The sequence below is a fragment of the Danio rerio genome, chromosome 18, assembly GCF_052040795.2.
Source record: "Danio rerio strain M-AB ecotype USA chromosome 18, GRCz13ab, whole genome shotgun sequence".
Classification (NCBI taxonomy): Eukaryota; Metazoa; Chordata; class Actinopteri; order Cypriniformes; family Danionidae; genus Danio; species Danio rerio.
This window is the reverse complement of record NC_141038.1, coordinates 6740651-6759573: the sequence shown is the minus strand read 5'-3', so window position 1 is coordinate 6759573 and position 18923 is coordinate 6740651. Positions and strand designations below refer to the sequence as shown.

The following is an 18923-nucleotide window of genomic DNA, read 5'->3' as shown; positions in this document are numbered from 1 at the left end:
AACAGTGAGTGTACCTGTTTTTCTGTTTCTGATGATGAAGAAGAAGGGATGATCAGCCATGACCTGTGGGTACAACACCAGCGTCCTGGTCAATGCGATCATACCTGCAGGAGGACAAAGCCAGAAATAAACATTGATATTTAATCTATGTATATTATATCCTATTGACAACAGACTACATGGGTGTCAATTAGCTATATAATGTAATTTACACTCACCTTAATAACAATACATTGTCATGTTGAAATCATTTACAGGCCAAAGTTCCTCTTAATTGGCTTAAAAGTCATATGTTCAAGTATTTTAGAATAAAATACTGTATTCAGGTGTAACAGAGGCCAGCTAGTTTGTGCTGTGCATGTAAACCTCACTCCTCTGACCTCTAAAGGTGCTCTAGCGACAGATGCTATTGGCCATGGTCTTTAGCCTACTTGGTAGAGCACCCAACTTCCATGCGGAAGATTGCCGGTTCGATACCAACTCGGAGAGGGTTGAGTGGCGTAAGACCGGCGGGGTTACATTGGTGCCGTGACCCGGATGTGAGTGAGGTTTAGGGAGGTGAGTGTAACGGAGGCCAGATAGTGTGTGCTGTGCAGGTAAACCTCACTCCTCTGACCTCTAAAGGTGCTCTAGCGACATACGCTAGAGACCATGGTCTTTAGCCTCCTTGTTAGAGCAACCGACTCCCATGCGGAAGGTCGCCGGTTCGATGACAGCTCGAAGCAGGTTGGCCGGTGTAGGACCGGTGGGGTTACACTGGCATGAATAGGCTATATCACTCAGTAAAAACATTAGACCTGAAAGATATCTTTAATGAAAAACCGAAAATCCCAGATTCTCAAATTGGCATAAAAAGATCTCTCTCAGCATCGCACCTAAATTTTATGTTGTGTTTGTATTAAGATTGCACATATTAGAAACGAACACATATTTTTGACTTTCATAACTCTTCTTCATTTTTGTGCTGACATAAATGCAGAACAAAGATATAAAACTAATAAGAAAATAATTTCATCAACAAGACGATGATGAGTCAATCAACCTTGTATAAATGTAGGCTACTATCTGCACGGCAAGTGTTTTTCATCTGCAGATCAACTTCGGGTGAAAGGTTGGTGACTATTTTCAATTTCGTAAGGTTCCTTTCACAGCATGAAAATGTAAATGAATCAAAATATGAAATAAATATGAAAATATGAATATAAAATTAAGCATCGAGTTGTTCAATGTGTTTAGACTATTGTTAATGTGTTCAAACTATTATATTGGATTTACCAAAGTCACACAAGTGCCAATCTCACATCTTTTACATCCATAATGCTATTATGGTATGTGTGTGAATACCTGATCCTGCGGCCCCTTCTGCCCCTTCCTCCGTCACCTCCAGATAGGCCTTCTGAACAGCTTTCCCGATGAACAGATCTTGTCCGTCTGCACACAAACAAACACAATGAACCAGTTATTTACATTTATTCATGAGCTGCTATAATCAGAGACGCAGAGCGGTGTATAATTTGGATAATGAACACAACACATTCACAGATTAAAGATTCAAAGGCACATTTGATGCTGAAATCAAAACAAAAATGGCAAATTCAATAGTAAGAGATGAACATCGAACGTGAAAAAAGGGGTTTAGTGTTTTACTTTGATACTTGAAAGGATAATAATAATAATTCTAAAAGCCACACAGTATTAGCAGCACTTCAACTGAGTAAAAATGTATTGTTTTTGCTCATCTCTATTTAAAAAGGCATGTCAGCAAAATATTCATTCTCCTTTGGCTTAGTCTCTGTTTCAGAGCTCGCCACAGCGGAGTGAATGATATGTTTCTAAAGGATATATCGTTGTATTCGACTGTTTTTGTAAGTACATCGAATATTCTAAGTTTTAGAATTTATTCTATATTTCATTATGAGTATCCTTTTTTATTTCTTTCTTTATTAAAATAAATACTTTTATTAAAAAAACATTTTGCGCCCTATCATACACCCGGCACAATGTGGCGCAAAGTGCGACGCAATAGTTGTTTGCTAGTTTCAGCTTGGTGCAGGAGTTTTTTTGACGTTTTGCGCCAACTGTTTAAATAGCAAATGCATTTGCGCTCATATGTGCGCCCATAGGCGTTCTGGTCTACTGTCCAGCGCAGAGCGCGTTAGTTGTGCGCCTCGCTTACACACTTCTTAATACACACAAAATGTAGAACAATACGCAAATATCTTTACATATGAAAAAGAATTTAAATATAAAGGATATATATATATAAGATATAATAAGGATATACAGAGGATATAAATATAAAGGATTAAAATATTACAAAACATATAATTTTCTAGCCTACATAAATATAAAAACCAGGCCTTCTTCATCTCGGGAGGCTTTTTCAATTTATTCATGACAATTTGCTTTTTTATAATGTTATTATTATTAGCAGTATTATTTATTATGTGCATATTTATATTTGTTTTATTAAAAACAAGCTTAGATTTGCCCACCTGTCAGGTTTCAGACCATATGGGGCACAGCATGTGTTTTAGGATATAACTCAGGTTTTGAACACACTTCGTTTTGATTGTTCATTTATTCGTTGCTGGAAATTAGAACTGAATTTAGAAATAGTTTTGAAACATATATTTGTGCCTAACAAACAAAATTAATTATTTATAGGCTAATTGATGTCTGTGCGTACAACACGTTTCCCCATCCACGAGAGCGAAAGTGAAAGTGGATAATTTATCTCTCATTTTCGCGCTGCAGATGCTCTGTTTAACTGTTTGCTTGTGAAATGCTCAGTTTCTCCACCTACACTTACTTCACGTCATGTAAATAGCAAATGCACTATGGCACGACGCAACTGACTCTTAAAGGTATTGGGAGATGAAACTCTGATTGGTTTATTCTCAAAACACACCTATAACTCATAAGGAAAATAAGCTGAACCTTTTTAGATCATGCGCCACGGCGCAAAGCGGATTTTTCCATCCTTATATAAGCACATATGGATTCCGACACGCCCTGAATGCGTTTGCGCCCTGCGCTTTGCACTTTGCGCATGGAACGTTAAAATAGAGCCCTTTATCTTTTGGAAAGGGGGCAGCACAGTGGCACAGTGGGTAGCACAATCGCCTCACAACAAGAAGGTCGCTGGTTCGAATCTCGGCTGGGTCAGTTGGCATTTCTGTGTGGAGTTTGCATGTTCTCGCTGTGTTCGCGTGGGTTTCCTCAGGATGCTCCGCTTTCCCCCACAAGTCTAAAAGACATGTGGTATAGGTGAATTGGGTAATCTAAATTGTCCGTATGCAGATAGTGGTTATGTCCGTGGGCGCTGCAGATAATCCGGAGGTCGGGTAATTAAAAAAACAAAACATTATGATTAGTTTCAGGTGCGTCACGCGTTTATGAGTTTAATTATTAATGATTTAATTTAATTATAATTATAATAATAATGGAGGCGAAACAGATCCAAGAGAAACTTAAAAAGGGAGAATTAAAAGCAAAAGGAAGGAAAGAAAAGTGCCGCAGGGGAAACTTTTAGCAAAAGTTAACGTGTTGAATCAAGTGCTGGGCATGAAATAGGCCAGGGGTGTCCAAAGCCGGTCCTGGAGGGTTGGTGTCCTGCTGATCTTAGCTCCAACTTGCTTCAACACACCTGCCTGGAAGTTTACAGTATACCTAGTAAGAGCTTGATTAGCTTGTTCAGGTGTGTTTGATAAGGGTTGGAGCTAAACTCTTCAGGACACGGCCCTCCAGGACCTGGAATAGGCTATGGAACGGCTATAAAGAGGCGACAGTGCCACAGCACGAAGGTGGCTGGTTGGAGCCCCGGTTGGGTCAATTGGCGTTTCTGTGTGGAGTTTGCATGTTCTCCCCGTGTTGGTGTGGGTTTCCAATGGGTGCTCCGGTTTTCCCCACATGTCCAAAAAAACATGCGGTACAGGTGAACTGGGTAAGCTTAACTGTCCATTGTGTATGTGTGTGAATGAGTGTGTATGGATGTTTCCCAGCGTTGGGTTGCACCTGGAAGGGCATCCGCTGTGTAAAACATATGCTGGATAAGTTGGCAGTTCATTACGCTGTGGCAGCCCCAGATTATTAAAGAGACTAAGCCGAAAAGAAAATGAATGAATGAAGAAATATTGTAATAAATGTATTGTTCATTGTTTGTTTATGTTTATTAATGCCTTAGCTAGCATTAACTAGTACAACCTTGATGTAAAGTGTTACCACAGTATTATAGACATTCATTGATCCATTCGTTTATTGAAAGAGCTGCATTTTCTGTAATTTTGTCCTATTCACTAGCATTAGTTTGCACACAGTGTTGTGTTTTACGAAGGTTAAATCATGCCGTCCTTCAGCTGTCAGTCTCATTTTGAGCATCTGTGTATACGTGAGCAGAATACCGGTGTGTTTTCTCAGGCCGCTGGCTTTGTTTTATCGATTACCTGTCATCTGAGCCGTCATGGCCGACAGATCGGCATCTTTGCTGAAGATGCTCCTGATGCCCAGCTGCTGCAGAGACTCTCTCAGATCAATCTTCTGCTCCACCTTGAATCTGAAATGACCCCAAAGATCGAGTCAGAGTGAACTTCATCCAGATACAACAGCTGCATGCGGATGAATGTAAAGCGAAAGTGTTAAGAGAGGTAATGATGTGGAATTGTTATTAATGTATTTTTGAGGTTCTCTTGTAACATTATTTAAGTACAGTTGAAGTCATAATTATTAGCCCTTTTTTCCTTTTCAAATATTTGTTCAAATGATGTTTAACAGAGCAATGATTTTTATCACAGCATGTCTGATAATATTTTTTCTTAAACAGAAAGTCGTATTTGTTTTATTTCGGCTAGAATGAAATCAGTTTTTAATTAAAAAAAAAAACATTTTAAGGTCAATATTTTTAGCTTCCTTAAGCAATATTTTTTTCCTTGGCCTCTATTACTGTCATTTAAAAAAAAAAGAAACAGTAATTTTGAAGAAAAGAAACAATCTGACTTTCTCCAGTATTCAGACGTTTGTGCTAGAAATGTATGCAAGTTAGTGCATTTAGTAAAACAATGCCTCATTTATTTATTTAAAAATAACATCTTAGAAAACCTGTACTTACTATGAAACATGTAAGGCAAAAGTTTGTTAATGTAATGTAATGTTTCTTATTGTAATCAATAAACTGGGTAAGCATAGTGCTAACTAATTTCGTTAACAAAAATATTGATGATGAGATGACTAAGACGAGATGTAGACTGGACTAATGGGTAGTGATCATTAGATACTAGCATTCACTACAATCGATATGCAATTTCGTTGATGACAAAAGATGGGACTAAATTGTGGGGAAAAAAAACAACAACATTTTTAGTGATAATAATTGAGTAATTTAATGTACAGATAAATCATAAATGAGAAGAAATGTGGGGAAAATAACATATTTTTGGAAGCAGATTGATTGAAAGATTAATTCATGTACTACTTTGTACTATTTTGAATAATGACCATAACCGAAACAGCAGGAGCATTTTTTGTTTGTTTGTTAGTTTGTTTGTTTACTTTGCATGTACAGTGCTTCCGAAAAGTATTGATAGCGCTTCACTTTTAACACTTTTTTTTTTTTAATGTTATAGCCTTATTCCAAAATTCATGTATTTCCTCAAAATTCTACACATAATAGCCCATAAAGAAAATGTAAAAAAAAAGAGTTTTTGAAATTGTTGGAAATTTAATAAAAATAAAAAAATAAAAAAACTGAAAAATCACATGTACAGAAGTATTCACAGCCTTTGCTCAATACTTTGTTGGCAGCAATTACAGCCTCAAGTCTTTTTGAATCTGATGCCACAAGCTTGACACACCTGTCTTTGGGAATTGTTCCCCATTCCTCTTTGCAGTACCTCTTAAGCTTTGTCAGTTTGGATGGGAAGCGAGTGTGTAACGCGATTTTCAGATCACTACAGAGATGCTCAATAGGATTTATGTGTGGGCTCTGGCTGGGCCATTCAAGGACATTCACTGAGTTGTTGTGAAGCCACTCCATTGATATTTTGGCGATGTGCTTTGGCTCATTGTCCTGCTGGAAGATGAATCGTCGCCCCAGTCTGAGGTGAAGAGCACTCTGAAGCAGGTGTTCATTCAGGATGTCTCTGTACATTGCTGCATTCATCTTTCCCTCTATCCTGACTAGTCTTCCAGTTACTGCTGCTGAAAAGTATCCCCACAGCATGATGCTGCCATAACCAAGCTTTACTGTAAGGATGGTATTAGACTGGTGATGAGCGGTGCCTGGTTTTCTAAAAAAACGTAACGCCTGGCATTCACTCCAAAGAGTTGAATTTGAGTCTCATCTGACCAGAGAATTTTGTTTCTGATTGTCTGAGAGGCTTCCATCTGGCCACTCTACCATACACTCTACCATCTGATTGGTGGATGGTTGCACAGATGGTTGTCCTTCTGTAAGGTTCTCCTCTCTCCACAGAAGAACGCTGGAGCTCAGATAGAGTGACCATCGACTAAGGCCCTTCTCCCCCGATCACTCAGCTTAGATGGTCGGTCAGCTCTAGGAAGAGTCCTGGTGGTTCCAAACATCTTCCACTTATGGATGATGGAGGCCACTGTGCTCACTGTAACTTTCAGAGCAGCAGAAATTTTTCTGTAGTCTTCCCTTGCCTTGTACCTCGAGACAATCTTGTCCTGGAGGTCTACAGACAGTTCCTTTGTCTTCATGCTTGGTTTGTGCTTTGACATGCACTGTCAGCCCTGGAGACTTATATAGACAGGTGTATGGCTCTTCAAATCATGTTCAATCAACTGAATTGACCACAGGTGAACTCCAATGAAGCTGATGAAACATCTCAAGAATGATCAGTGGAGACAGAATGTACCTGAGCTCAATTTAGAGCTTCACGCCAAAGACTGTGAATACTGATGTACATGTGATTTTTCAGCTTTTTTGTTTTGAATAAATTTGCAACAATTTCAACAAATCTTTTTTTCACATTGTCATTATGGGGTGTTGTGTGTAGAAGTATGAGGAAGTAAAATAATTTAATCAATTTTGGAATAAGGTGGTAACATACACAAATGTAGGAAAAAGTGAAGCGCTATCAATACTTTTCATATATATATATATATATATATATGTGTGTGTGTGTGTGTGTGTGTGTGTGTGTGTGTATAGTTTTAGTTTGTGTATTTAATAAATGCAGCAATGGTGTGCTTGTAATGAATTTTGTATTATTATAAAAGAGTGTATTGCAAATGTGTAAAAAACTGAAAACAAACTAAAATATAAAAACATTGTGGCCAAAAATATGAATAAACTTAAATTGCATACAAGTCAAAAAGATGTAGACTCTAACTAAATAAGGATTTGCTGTAAACATTAACACTGCAGGTGAACAGGATTAAAAGAATAACTAATAACAATGACTTGCCTTATGGGAAACATTGATCTCTTAAATCTCAAAGCTTAGATTCCTCATATCATGACTCCTCTAGTAAATGTGGTTTTAAAAAAGTGTGTGTCTGACCTGGGCAGGTAAACCTCCACCTTCTGCCTCTTGACGTTGTTGGCCCATTCCTCCAGCAGCGGCGCTTTAATGATGGGCTCCAGCGAGGCAAGAGGAACCTCCTGACGGGGCAGGACGATCATCATGCTCATGTCTTCGCCCTCATAGAGCATCTCCAGCACCTGGTAAACTCCACCAGCCTCTGTGGTGCCGTCGCTGAACTCACCTGAGCACAAACAACACAGACGGGTTAGTGAGCTACAGTGCTGCAGGTACAGTAGGCTGGAGATTCAGCAGCGTTAGTTCTCTAGCAGTGATATACTGTTGTAGTGCTTGTTTTTAACATTTTCTTTTCTTGTGTATCTTTATTTATACAGTTGAAGTCAGAATTATTAACCCCCCCCCCTGTATATTTTATCACCAATTTTTGTTTAAAAGAGAGAAGATTTTTAGTAACTCAGTTTCTAATAACTGATTTTTTTCATCTCTGCCATGATGACAGTACATAATATTTTACTAGATGAATATTACTAGTATATTTACTAGTATTCAGTTTAAAGTGACATATTTAAAGGCTTAACTAGGTTAATTAGGTTAACTAGGAAGGTTAGGGTAATTAGGCAAGTTATTGTATAATAATGGTTTATTAATTAATGGTTGATTTAAAAAACATAGGGAAGGGCATCTGCTGTGTAAAAACGTGCTGGATAAGTTGGCGGTTCATTCTGCTGTGGCGACCCCAGATTAATAAAGGGACTAAGCCGAAAAGAAAATTAATGAATGAAAATTGCTTAAAGGGGCTAATAATTTTGACCTTAAAATGTTTTATATATATATATATATATATATATATATATATATATATATATATATATATATATATATATATATATATATATATATATATATATATATATATATATATATATATATATAAACTGATTTTATATAGCCAAACTAAAGCAAATAAGACTTCTCCCAGAAGAAAAAAATATTATAAGAAAAACTGTGAACATTTCCTTGCTCTGTAAGACAGCATTTGGAAAATATTTAAAAAAGAAAAAACATTCACAGGAGGGCGAATAATTTTGACTTGTACTGTAAATAACATTTTAATGGCACTTAGTTTATTGTAATATTTTACAAAAAAATAAAAATAACGAATTAATAAAAAATAAAAAATTTTATACTGAAAAGATAAAAAAGCTATTTGTAATTTATGAATAATGTGTAATATTGCAAATCATGCATACATATGCTAGTCGTACATATATTATAAAATATTAAAAAATATAAAGAATAAAGGGAAGCTGAAGGAAAATGAATGAATGAATGATGTCAAAAAATATTGAACCTAACAAATTGGCATTCCAATTGAATAACTTGATAAATGAAAAATTAAGTTAAAATAAATTAATTTCATCACTTCACTTAAGCTATCAGGGAAGGCAAATTTTCAGTGAATATTTTTTTTCAAGTAAATTATTTTTTGTGCACTTAAAAAAATTAATTTTGCTGCTCGTTTAAATTACTTATTTTAAATGAGATGAAACAACTCAATTCTTAAGCTTTTTTGGGGGAAAACTTAATTGTTTTATGTTCAATCCACTTAAATTTGTAAAAATGAGTAAAACCTAATAGATTTGTGTTGGGACAACATGAAGGATTTATATGAAATCCAGAACTTTTGACTGTGTAATGATTTTTTTTTCTGTGGTTCTGTGCTCTGCGAATTTCAATTGTCCTCAATTAATCTGTTTTTTTAAGGATGATGAAAACCAACCACTGTCTCTGAGTGAAAATACAGTGTTTAATATTTCTCCCTTTTCACAGCTCTGACTCTTGCCTTTTCCCACTCAGTTTGTGCTGCTGTGTTTATAAACTCCTCCAGAGTCCCCCTCCTCCCACATTTACCTTCATCTGTCTTTCTCCTTTTCTTTTTGTTTGTCAGAGATGAATGAGAGTAACTCACTGCAGTTATTCTGCAGGATCTGAAAAAAACTCACCCATACAGACATAGATATATTCTAGCCTTATCTCAAGAGGAAGCAAAACTATTTTAAGTTTTGTCAGTTTAGTGGCTAATTCATATGAATTCATTCGAGTGCAGTCGTGCAAAAATGTACGGTTTTAAAAAGGAGGCATATCACCAACCTCCGCCCCTACACCCAACTGTCTTTGGGGGATCTTATATGATCGCAAATCATACCAAATGATGTTTAACAGAGCAAGGAAATGTTCACAGTATGTCTGATGATATTTTTTCTTCTGGAGAAAGTCTTTTTTGTTTTATTTCGGCTAGAATAAAAGCAGTTTAAATTTTTTTAACATCATTTTAAGGTCAAAATTATCAGCCCCTTTAAGCAATATTTTTGTGATTGTCTACAGAACAAACCATCATTATATAATAATTTGCCTATTTAACTTAACCTGCCTAGTTAACCTAATTAACCTAGTTAAGCCTTTAAATGCCACTTTAAACTGTGTAGAAGTGTCTTAAAAAATATCTAGTCAAATATTATTTACTGTCATCATGACAAAGATAAAATAAATCGTTTATTAGAAACAAGTTATTAAAACTATTATGTTTAGAAATGAGTTGAATAAATCTGCTCTATGTTAACCAGAAATTGGAGAAAAAATAAACAGTGGGGCTAACATATACACACTCACCGTAGTAAAAGTCCCCCTGCTGGTACATCATCAGGGTCTGCACTTCACTGCCGTCATCTCTGGTGAAGGAGAAAGTTCTGGTGTTTTCTGGCCTGAACTGGTTCTTCCAGCTGCCCCTGAAATAGACCGCATTCACCAGCATGATCATGGTGGAGCTGCTGAAGTCCTCCGCTGACACCAGATTCTGGATTTTGCCTGAAACCACAGACAAACAGAAATCCAGAGTGAAAGATAAACACCACGTCACAATCCTCTCCATCTCAGAAAAGAGAGACGGCATTAAATCATCTCTCTCTGGGGTTTGTGCTGGAATCTGACTAGGATAAAGAATGAAGCCAGAAATAGAAATGGAGATGTCATTATGATGCAGAATATTACGGATCTGCCATTATCTGCTCTCGTGTCCTTCTTCACTAAAGTCACAGTAATTCCTCTTAGCGCCGTCTGGTCATTTTGAATGTAAAAATCACTCTAAATTGGATTTGGAGCTGACTATATTCAACAGCTGAATGACATATTCCTGCACGGGTCAACATTTTGGTGTCCTCATCAAATTAAATTTGAAGTGATTTTTATGTACAGTTGAAGTCAAAATTCCTGTAATTATAATTATATATATATATATATATATATATATATATATATATATATATATCCCGAATGGGGCAGCACGGTGCCTCAGTGGTTAGCACTGTTGCCTCACAGGCAAGAAGGTCGCTGGTTCAAGCCCTGGCTGGGTCAGTTGTCATTTCTGTGTGGAGTTTGCATGTTCTCTGTGGTTTTCCTCCGGGTGCTCTGGTTTCCCCTACAGTCCAAACACATGCGCTATAGGTGAATTGAATAAGCTAAATTGACCGTAGAGTATGCGTGTGAATGCGAAAGTGTATGGATGTTTCCCAGAACTGGGTTGAGGCTGGAAGGGCGTCTGCTGCTTAAAACATATGCCGGAACAGTTGGCGGTTCATTCCGCTGTGGCGACCCCTGATAAATAATGGCCCTAACCCAAGTGAAAATGAATGAATTTGTGTTTCCCAATTGATATTTAACAGAGCAAGGAATTTTTTTACACTATTTTTCCTATACTTTTTTTTTCCTATAAAAAACATTCTTTTACATCCCTACCGTATTTTTTACAGTAAAATTCCAACCACATCTGCCATCTTTTAACCGAAATTTAGCAGATTTTTTTTTAACAGTGTGGCTAAACATTTGCAAAGTGTTACTAAGCTACATTGTGTAGATTTTAGTACTACAAAAACATTGCTGCGCTATTAATGAACGAATATGGTAATTTACTTTCAAATTGAAGTTTCTTTTACATTACTAACATGTATTTATTCGTAAAATTTTAACCTCAAGTGCTGTCTTTCATATCGTACATTTTGAGTATTGTGTTCAACAGTGTAGCCAAACATTTTGCAACGTTGCAGAGTGTTACAAAGTGTGAAACAAAGCTGTAGTACTACAAAAAATTGTTGGACAATAAATTTATTAAATATGTTAATTTACTGTAAGATGTTGAAGTTTCTCTTATTACGTTCCTACCATATTTTTATAGTAGAATTTCAATCACAGCAGTCGTCTTTTAACCGAAATTTTGCAGACTTCTTAACAACAGTGTAGCTAAACTTTTGCAAAGCGTAACTAAGCTACGTTGTGAAGATGTTAATACTACAAAAAATTGCTGGACTATAAATGAATGAAATATGGTAATTTACTGTAAAATTTAGAAGTTTCTTTTACATTCCTACCATGTTTTTAATAGTAAAATTTCAACCACAGCTGCTGTCTTTTTACCGTAAATTTTGCGTATTGTGTTCAACAGTGTGGCCAAACCCTTTGCAGTGTTACAAAGTGTGAAACAAAGTTATGTTGTGTAGATGTACAAAAAAAATTGCTCGACTACAAATTTATGAAATATATTATTTTATATTATATTTATTTTACAAATATGGTAGGAACATAAAATAAACCAGCGTTTTATAGTAAAATACCATATTTCATAAATTTGTAGTCCAGCAATTTTTTTTAGTACATCTACACGACATAACTTGAGAACATGCAACCTCCGCACAGAAATGCCAACTGAACCTGCCAGCGACCGTCTTGAATGAGGTGACAGTGCTAACCACTGAGCCACCATGCCGCCTAAAACTGAAAATGGTTTGAGTAAGTAACAGGGACTCGGTCTGGAGTGAAATGTTAATCTGACTTACTCTCGGTGTGGTTGAGCACCCAGGAGTTGATGCGTTCAGCGACGGCTGTGGACTGGCTGAAATCCACCGTCTCCACCTCGGCTCTAAAGTACTTCTTCATGAGCTGCAGGAAGTCTTCATTGAAGTGGACCCCCGACTGCAGGAACAGCGAGTTGGCCAGACGGACCACGTACTGCTCCTCATCTGTGGACAGTGCCTGGCTCAGGTTTCTCAGCAATGAGAACTCTTCATCTGGAGCAGGTCAGCAGAACAACACATACAGTCAGAATTATTAGCACCTTCAAAAATATTATAAAATATTATACAAAAATTATACCTTCAAAAATATTTTACAGTTTAAAAAATGATAACCGTCACTAGAATCAGTTTCCTATTGAAAATACAATTACAATTGCCTTTTTATTGTAACATAATACAATAAATACAATAATGTTGCTTTTACAGCAAAATGAATAAGAACGCAGGTAACAACAAAAGGACGTTTTGACTAATGCGCATGTGGTGCTGTGGATAAACTTAAATCGTGACACCAATAGAGAGCAAACAACTTGCGTTTTTAATGTAACCTCAAGCAATATTCATGAGTGGTGACGGCGCAAAGAAATATTTCTTTTCAAATATTTCCCAAATGATGTTTAACAGAGCCAGGAAATTTTCACAGTATGTCTGATAATATTCTTTTTGTTCTGGAGAAAGTCTTATTTGTTTTATTTTGGCTTATTCGGGGGGTCTAATGTTAAAATATACAGTTAAAGTCAGAATAATTAGCCCCCCTTTAAATTATTATTATTTTTTTTTAAATATTTACCAAATCATTTGTAAGGAAATTTTCACTGTATGTTTGATAATATTTTTTCTTCTGGAGAAAGTCTTATTTGTTTTATTTCGCCTAGAATAAAAGCAGTTTTTAAATTTTTTAAAAACATTTTAAGGTCAAAATTATTAGCCCCTTTTAAGCTATATTTTTTTCGACAGTCTCTTTCTATTTAACCGAGGCACATTTCTAAACATAATAGTTTTATATAACTCATTTCTAATAACTGATTCATTTTATCTTTGCCACGATGACAGTAAATAATATTTAACTAGATATTTTTCAAGACATTTTTTACAGCTTAAAGTGATATTTAAAGGTTTAACTAGGTTAATTAGGTTAACTAGGCAGGATAGGGTAATTAATTATTGTATAATGATGTTTTTTTTCTGTAGACTATCGAAACAAAATATAGCCTAAAGGGGCTAGTAATTTTGTCCTTAAAATGGTGTTTAAAAAGTTAAAAACTGCTTTTTTTCTAGCCTAAATTATGCAAATCAGACTTTCTCCAGAAGAAAAAATATTATCAGACATACTGTGAAAATTTCCTTGCTCTGTTAAACATAATTTGGGAAATATTTAAAAAAGAAAAAAAAAAATCAAAGGGGGCCTAATATTTCTGACTTTAACTGTGTGTGGGGTAGACATTGGGGAGGGGTAGACATTAATAAAATACAATTAATAGGTATTTTAATAAATAATATAAACAAAATTCTCGTTATATTACAGTTTATACAGTACTGTGAGGGTGGGGTTTACGGTTGGGGTAGGGATAAATGTAAATAAAATCAAATTTAAAAGATAATTTAATAAATTATACAAATAATTCTCGTTGCATCACTGTTTACTGTAAAAAATGCAGGGTTCCACACAATTCATTCAAGTTATCCCAACACAAATCGATTAAGTTAACTAAACACTTTTAACAAATTTATGTGGATTAAAGTTGTCCCAATGAAATCTCAAGATTTGTGTTGTTTCAGCTCATTTTAATTAAGTAGTTTGAAATATTTTTTGGAGTGTGCATTACTGTGACGGTTGGGATAGGGGTAGACATTTGTAAAATACAATTAATGATTAATTGAATAAATAATATAAATAGGTGACAGTTTTGTTTGTTTGACTGATTTTTTTGTTTGTTTCATTTATCTAATTATAAATATCTGTATCATAACTATAAACAAGACAAACACAGGTCACATACAGTAGTTCTTTACAGTATTTTAACCTAAAATGGTCTTAAACTGAACTTTGTAAAACCTCCAGTTATGCTTAAACTAATACCTAGATTTTTTTGTGTGCTTTAAATCCAACATTGCAATCTTATAATCAGACCTGTCACAGACATTTGCAATGCCTAATAAAAGTTAAATTCGGCAACATGTTAGTTTAGGTCATCATTAACTATACTATCAAACCATTAAGTACTACTTTAATATCTACAATAGTTCTGTTTATTAAGAGTTAGTAAGGTAAAAGTGGGGTTTAGGTTTTGGGTAGGATTAAGGACGTACAATAAGATCATACTTTAATGAACAGTTAATAACTTAATAATCTGCAAGTAATCCAGTAATATATGGCACAAATTGTGAACCAAAGTGTTACCAAAAAAATAGTAAGAAAAGTGTGCGGTCGTTGTTCTGGCAAATTGAGCATTTACTATACGTTTGACATCAGATGACTGCACCTTCTCTGAAGTGACTGTAGCCCACGGCCTGTCTGATCTCCTGTAAAGAGGAGCCGCGGGCGCCCAGCTCCACCATGCCCAGAGCCAGAGCCACGCTGAGCGGAGAGAAGATGATGTTCTCCTCCCCGCTGCTGATCTGGAGCTGGTGGTAGAGGCGGACGGAGAACTCTGCCGTCACGTCTTCGGGAACGTCTGACGCCTGACAAAAGCATCCACGCAGGAGCAGCAGCGGTGGCAACACAACCAGCAGCAGCATGATGGAGGACCAGCTGAAAGAGACGAGGAAAGAAGAATTATTGAATCATTTTAAAATCAATTATTAGCCTCTTTTTAGGCAGTATGTTTTTCGATTGTCTACAGTGCAAACCATCATTATACAATGACTTGCCTAATTAGCCTAACTAGTTTAATTAACCTAGGTAATGGGCTATATGCACACAGACTGTTATTATTCCGACAGCCAGCCCAACAGCTTCCTGTGAACTGTCTTTCCATTACAAAACTGAACGGTTTAAGGTCTGATTTCTTTAAAATGATGTTGCCTGATTGATAAGTAGGTCTCAGACCCGTTAAGTTCCATTTCAACCTGCCATGTGTTTAAAATATGAACATTTATATTAGTTACATTTGTTTTAAATGGACTTTCTGCACTCGCCTGGTGCTCCTGATGGTGCTAGAGTTTAAATGATCTATCATCCCGTTTCATGCTTGAACAACTAAATGAATGCTTAAGTATATTAGCTGATTGTATTTTAATTATATCACAATGTCGATGCTGTGAAAAGAAACTTAAAAGAATTTTAAATAGTCACATTAACCTTTCACCAGAAGTTTACCGTTGGCTGAAGAACACTAGCTGTGCTTATAGCCCGTTGCCTGTTAAGCTGAGTATCTAATATCAGTACTATTACTGTCATCGTCGCAAAGGTAAAATAAACAGTTATTAAATATTAGTTATTAAAACTATTATGTTCAGAAATATGTTGAAAAAAATCATCTTTCCATTAAACAGAAATTGGGGAAAATATACACTACCAGTCAAAAGTTTGGGGTTGTTTTTTTTTTTTTCATGTTTTTTTTTTTTAATAAAATTATTCTGTTTATCAAGGCAGAATTTTTTAAATGCAAAAAAAGTTAAATTGTTATATTGTTCTTCATTAAATATCTATTTATTACTTATTTGTCCAGTCATTATTGCTTTTATTACTATTACCATTAATAATAATAATAATAATAATAATAATAATAATAATAATAATAATAATAATAATAATAATAATAATAATAATTAATATTAGAGTGATTTCTGAAGGACCATGTGACTCTGAAGACTGGAAGCTGAAAATTCATCATTAAAATCTCTGGAATAAATGATTAAATTAAATGATAAACTACTTTTGAACTGTTATTTTATAGTGCAATAACATTTCACAATTTTACAATTTGTACTGTATTTTTGATTAAATAAATGCAGCCTTGATGAGCAGGAGAAGCGTATTTTAAACTTTTTTGACCCCAAACTTTTGACCGGTAGTGTACATAATTCAGGAGGGTTAATAGTTCTGACTTCAACTATAGTTAGTCGAAACCAATAATCAAAACCAGTATTGTAGACGATTAACCATGTGTACATTCTAAGAATGTTACATTTTAATTAATAATTAATTACCAAATCACCTGTTTAAAACAGGTCACTAGTTTGTTTGTTTTTTTGTTTTTTTTTTTACATCAAATTAGTTTTACTGCTATTCAACAAGGTGGCATGGTGGCTCAGTGGTTAGCACTGTCACCTCACAGCAAGAACGTTGCTGGTTCAAGTCCCGGCTGGGCCAGTTGGTATTTCTGTGTAGAGTTTCCATGTTCTTCCTATGTTGGTGTGGATTTCCTCCAGTTGTTCCGGTTTCCCCCACAGTCCAAAGACTTGTGCTATGGGTGAATTGTATGAACTGAATTAGCCGTAGTGTATGGGTGTGTGTGTGTGTGTGTGAATGAGTGTGTATGGGTGTTTCCCAGTGCTTGGTTGCAAGTGGTAAAACATATGCTGGATAAGTTGGCGGTTCATTCCGCTGTGGCAACTTTTGAAATGTAGACTAAGCTGAAGGAAATTGTATGAATGAATGCCATTCAACAATGAGTGCGTTTACATGGACCGCAATAATCCAATTTTAATATGATGAAGACAATACTCTGATAAAGAGATTACCATGTAAACAGAGATTTTTGTTTAATTTAATCCAACTAAACTCATAATCGAACCAAACAGAAATATAATTAAGACATGGAGTATGATTTTAGTCGCATTATTGAAGTGCAGTACAGACATGTAAACAGCTTAATCAAATTATTACCGTCGTGTAGGATTTTTGCCGCATTTTGCGACAGGATAGTCTATACAAACAGGGTATCTTCCGTCCATTCCATATCCGTTTTCAAACAAAAAAAGGAAAACTAAGAAAACTTAGTTTATATATATATATATATATATATATATATATATATATATATATATATATATATATATATATATATATATATATATATATATATATATAATTAAATAATATATATATATATATATATATATATATATATATATATATATATATATATATATATATATATATTTTAAATTAATAATATATAATATATATAATTAAATAATAATAATTAAAAGCCCTGGTATGGTCTCTTATTTTGAGGGCTACATTACAAGCTCAGATTTGGTTGACGAATCAGAGGAAAATAGGCGTTTTAGCACCGCCTACATGTGTATAATAAATTTTAAAGTTGTTTTTCTGTTTTCCTGCACTAAATTAACAAAAAGATAAACAAAATCGAGCCAAAATCTTGTTTTTTGTAGTTTTCTTGTGAGCAAAAAATAAAAAAAATAAAAATAAAAGTTTATTTCTTTATTTTCTGTTTTTGTTTGAAAACAGGTATGGAATGGACGGAAGATACCCTGATTCTATACACATGGCTGACATTTTTCTCTGCACCTATTGAGTCAGTGAAGGACCACAGACTCCAGCATCACAAAATGCGGAAGTTTTTTTCCCATCTGCAAATTTTATTAAAACAACACTCTTCCAGCAGGTCATACGCTCATCCAATATCTCGTTTGTCAAGGGGGGCATGCATCAAATGTTCCTGAATGAAAGTGAAAGTGCCAAACTGCAGTAAAAGTTGACAAATTAAAAACGAATCACCCAAAATTACATGAAACATGATGCAATGACGCTAATCAATCTATGTGCTATAACATGTAAAACGGGATCATGAAAAGAACATTTAAAAAGCCACTCATGTAAACACCTTAATCTTAATATTGTCTTATTCAGATTAAGGCAAATAATTTGATTACTGATGTCCATGTAAACATAGTCAATGAGAGAATTACATTGTGTTTCTCTTCAAATGGTTACTGGTGCAGCTCTGCATTAATGTACGGAATTTGAATAGAACAGAAGTCTGCTGCATTATTGAGGTAAAACAGGTTCCAAAGAGGGTTAATGCGTCTGTTTCTCTCTGACTGCACCACCATACCTGCTCACACACATTCAGCAACACTGATTTAGCTCTACCTTCAGCCTGGCGTGCCTCAGTCTCTCTGCTTCAGCCGTTGCCTGGCAACAGTGTTTTCCACACAAACAAAGAATGCAGGGGAGAATGTGGCCTTGTGCCATTGTGCGATGGAGAGGGAGAGAGAGAATGAGTGTGTGGACAGGTTGGGCTGAAGTATGTGTGTGTGTGTTTGTTTACTAAAAATATATATTTTTGCTGCATGTTTAAACTACTTATTAAAAATCAGATGAAACAACACAATTTTTGCCATTTTTTGGGACAACTAAGTAGTTTTAAGTTCAATCTACTTGAATTTGTTGTTGACTGGAGGCTTTTGGAAAACGATGCATTTTAGTCATGTGACCAATTCATGATTAAACTACGGTTGTTGCTAGATCAGATACGGTTGTGGCCAGAAGTTATCACGAATTATTTATAATTTCCCATCAATTGTATTTTATTAACGTCCA

General features: G+C 35.2%; 2 protein-coding genes across 5 annotated transcripts in view; one reads left to right on the top strand and one right to left on the bottom strand.

The window, feature by feature from the left end:
• Positions 1-18923, top strand: part of golim4a (golgi integral membrane protein 4a) — an 836478-nt gene that overhangs the window by 186616 nt on the left and 630939 nt on the right. The gene's annotated exons all lie outside the window — the stretch shown is intronic.
• serpini1 (serpin peptidase inhibitor, clade I (neuroserpin), member 1) overlaps positions 1-18923 on the bottom strand; it is a 42532-nt gene that overhangs the window by 3885 nt on the left and 19724 nt on the right. The window contains exons 1-8 of one of the 3 annotated variants that reach the window (XM_087292088.1): positions 18474-18535; positions 14893-15161; positions 12392-12622; positions 10176-10370; positions 7524-7728; positions 4446-4555; positions 1345-1431; positions 15-104 (exon numbers count right to left, since the gene is read on the bottom strand). In XM_087292088.1, the coding sequence (XP_087148214.1) occupies positions 15-104; positions 1345-1431; positions 4446-4555; positions 7524-7728; positions 10176-10370; positions 12392-12622; positions 14893-15148 (1174 nt within the window). In that variant the 5' untranslated portion in view covers positions 15149-15161; positions 18474-18535. 3 annotated transcript variants of the gene reach the window in all.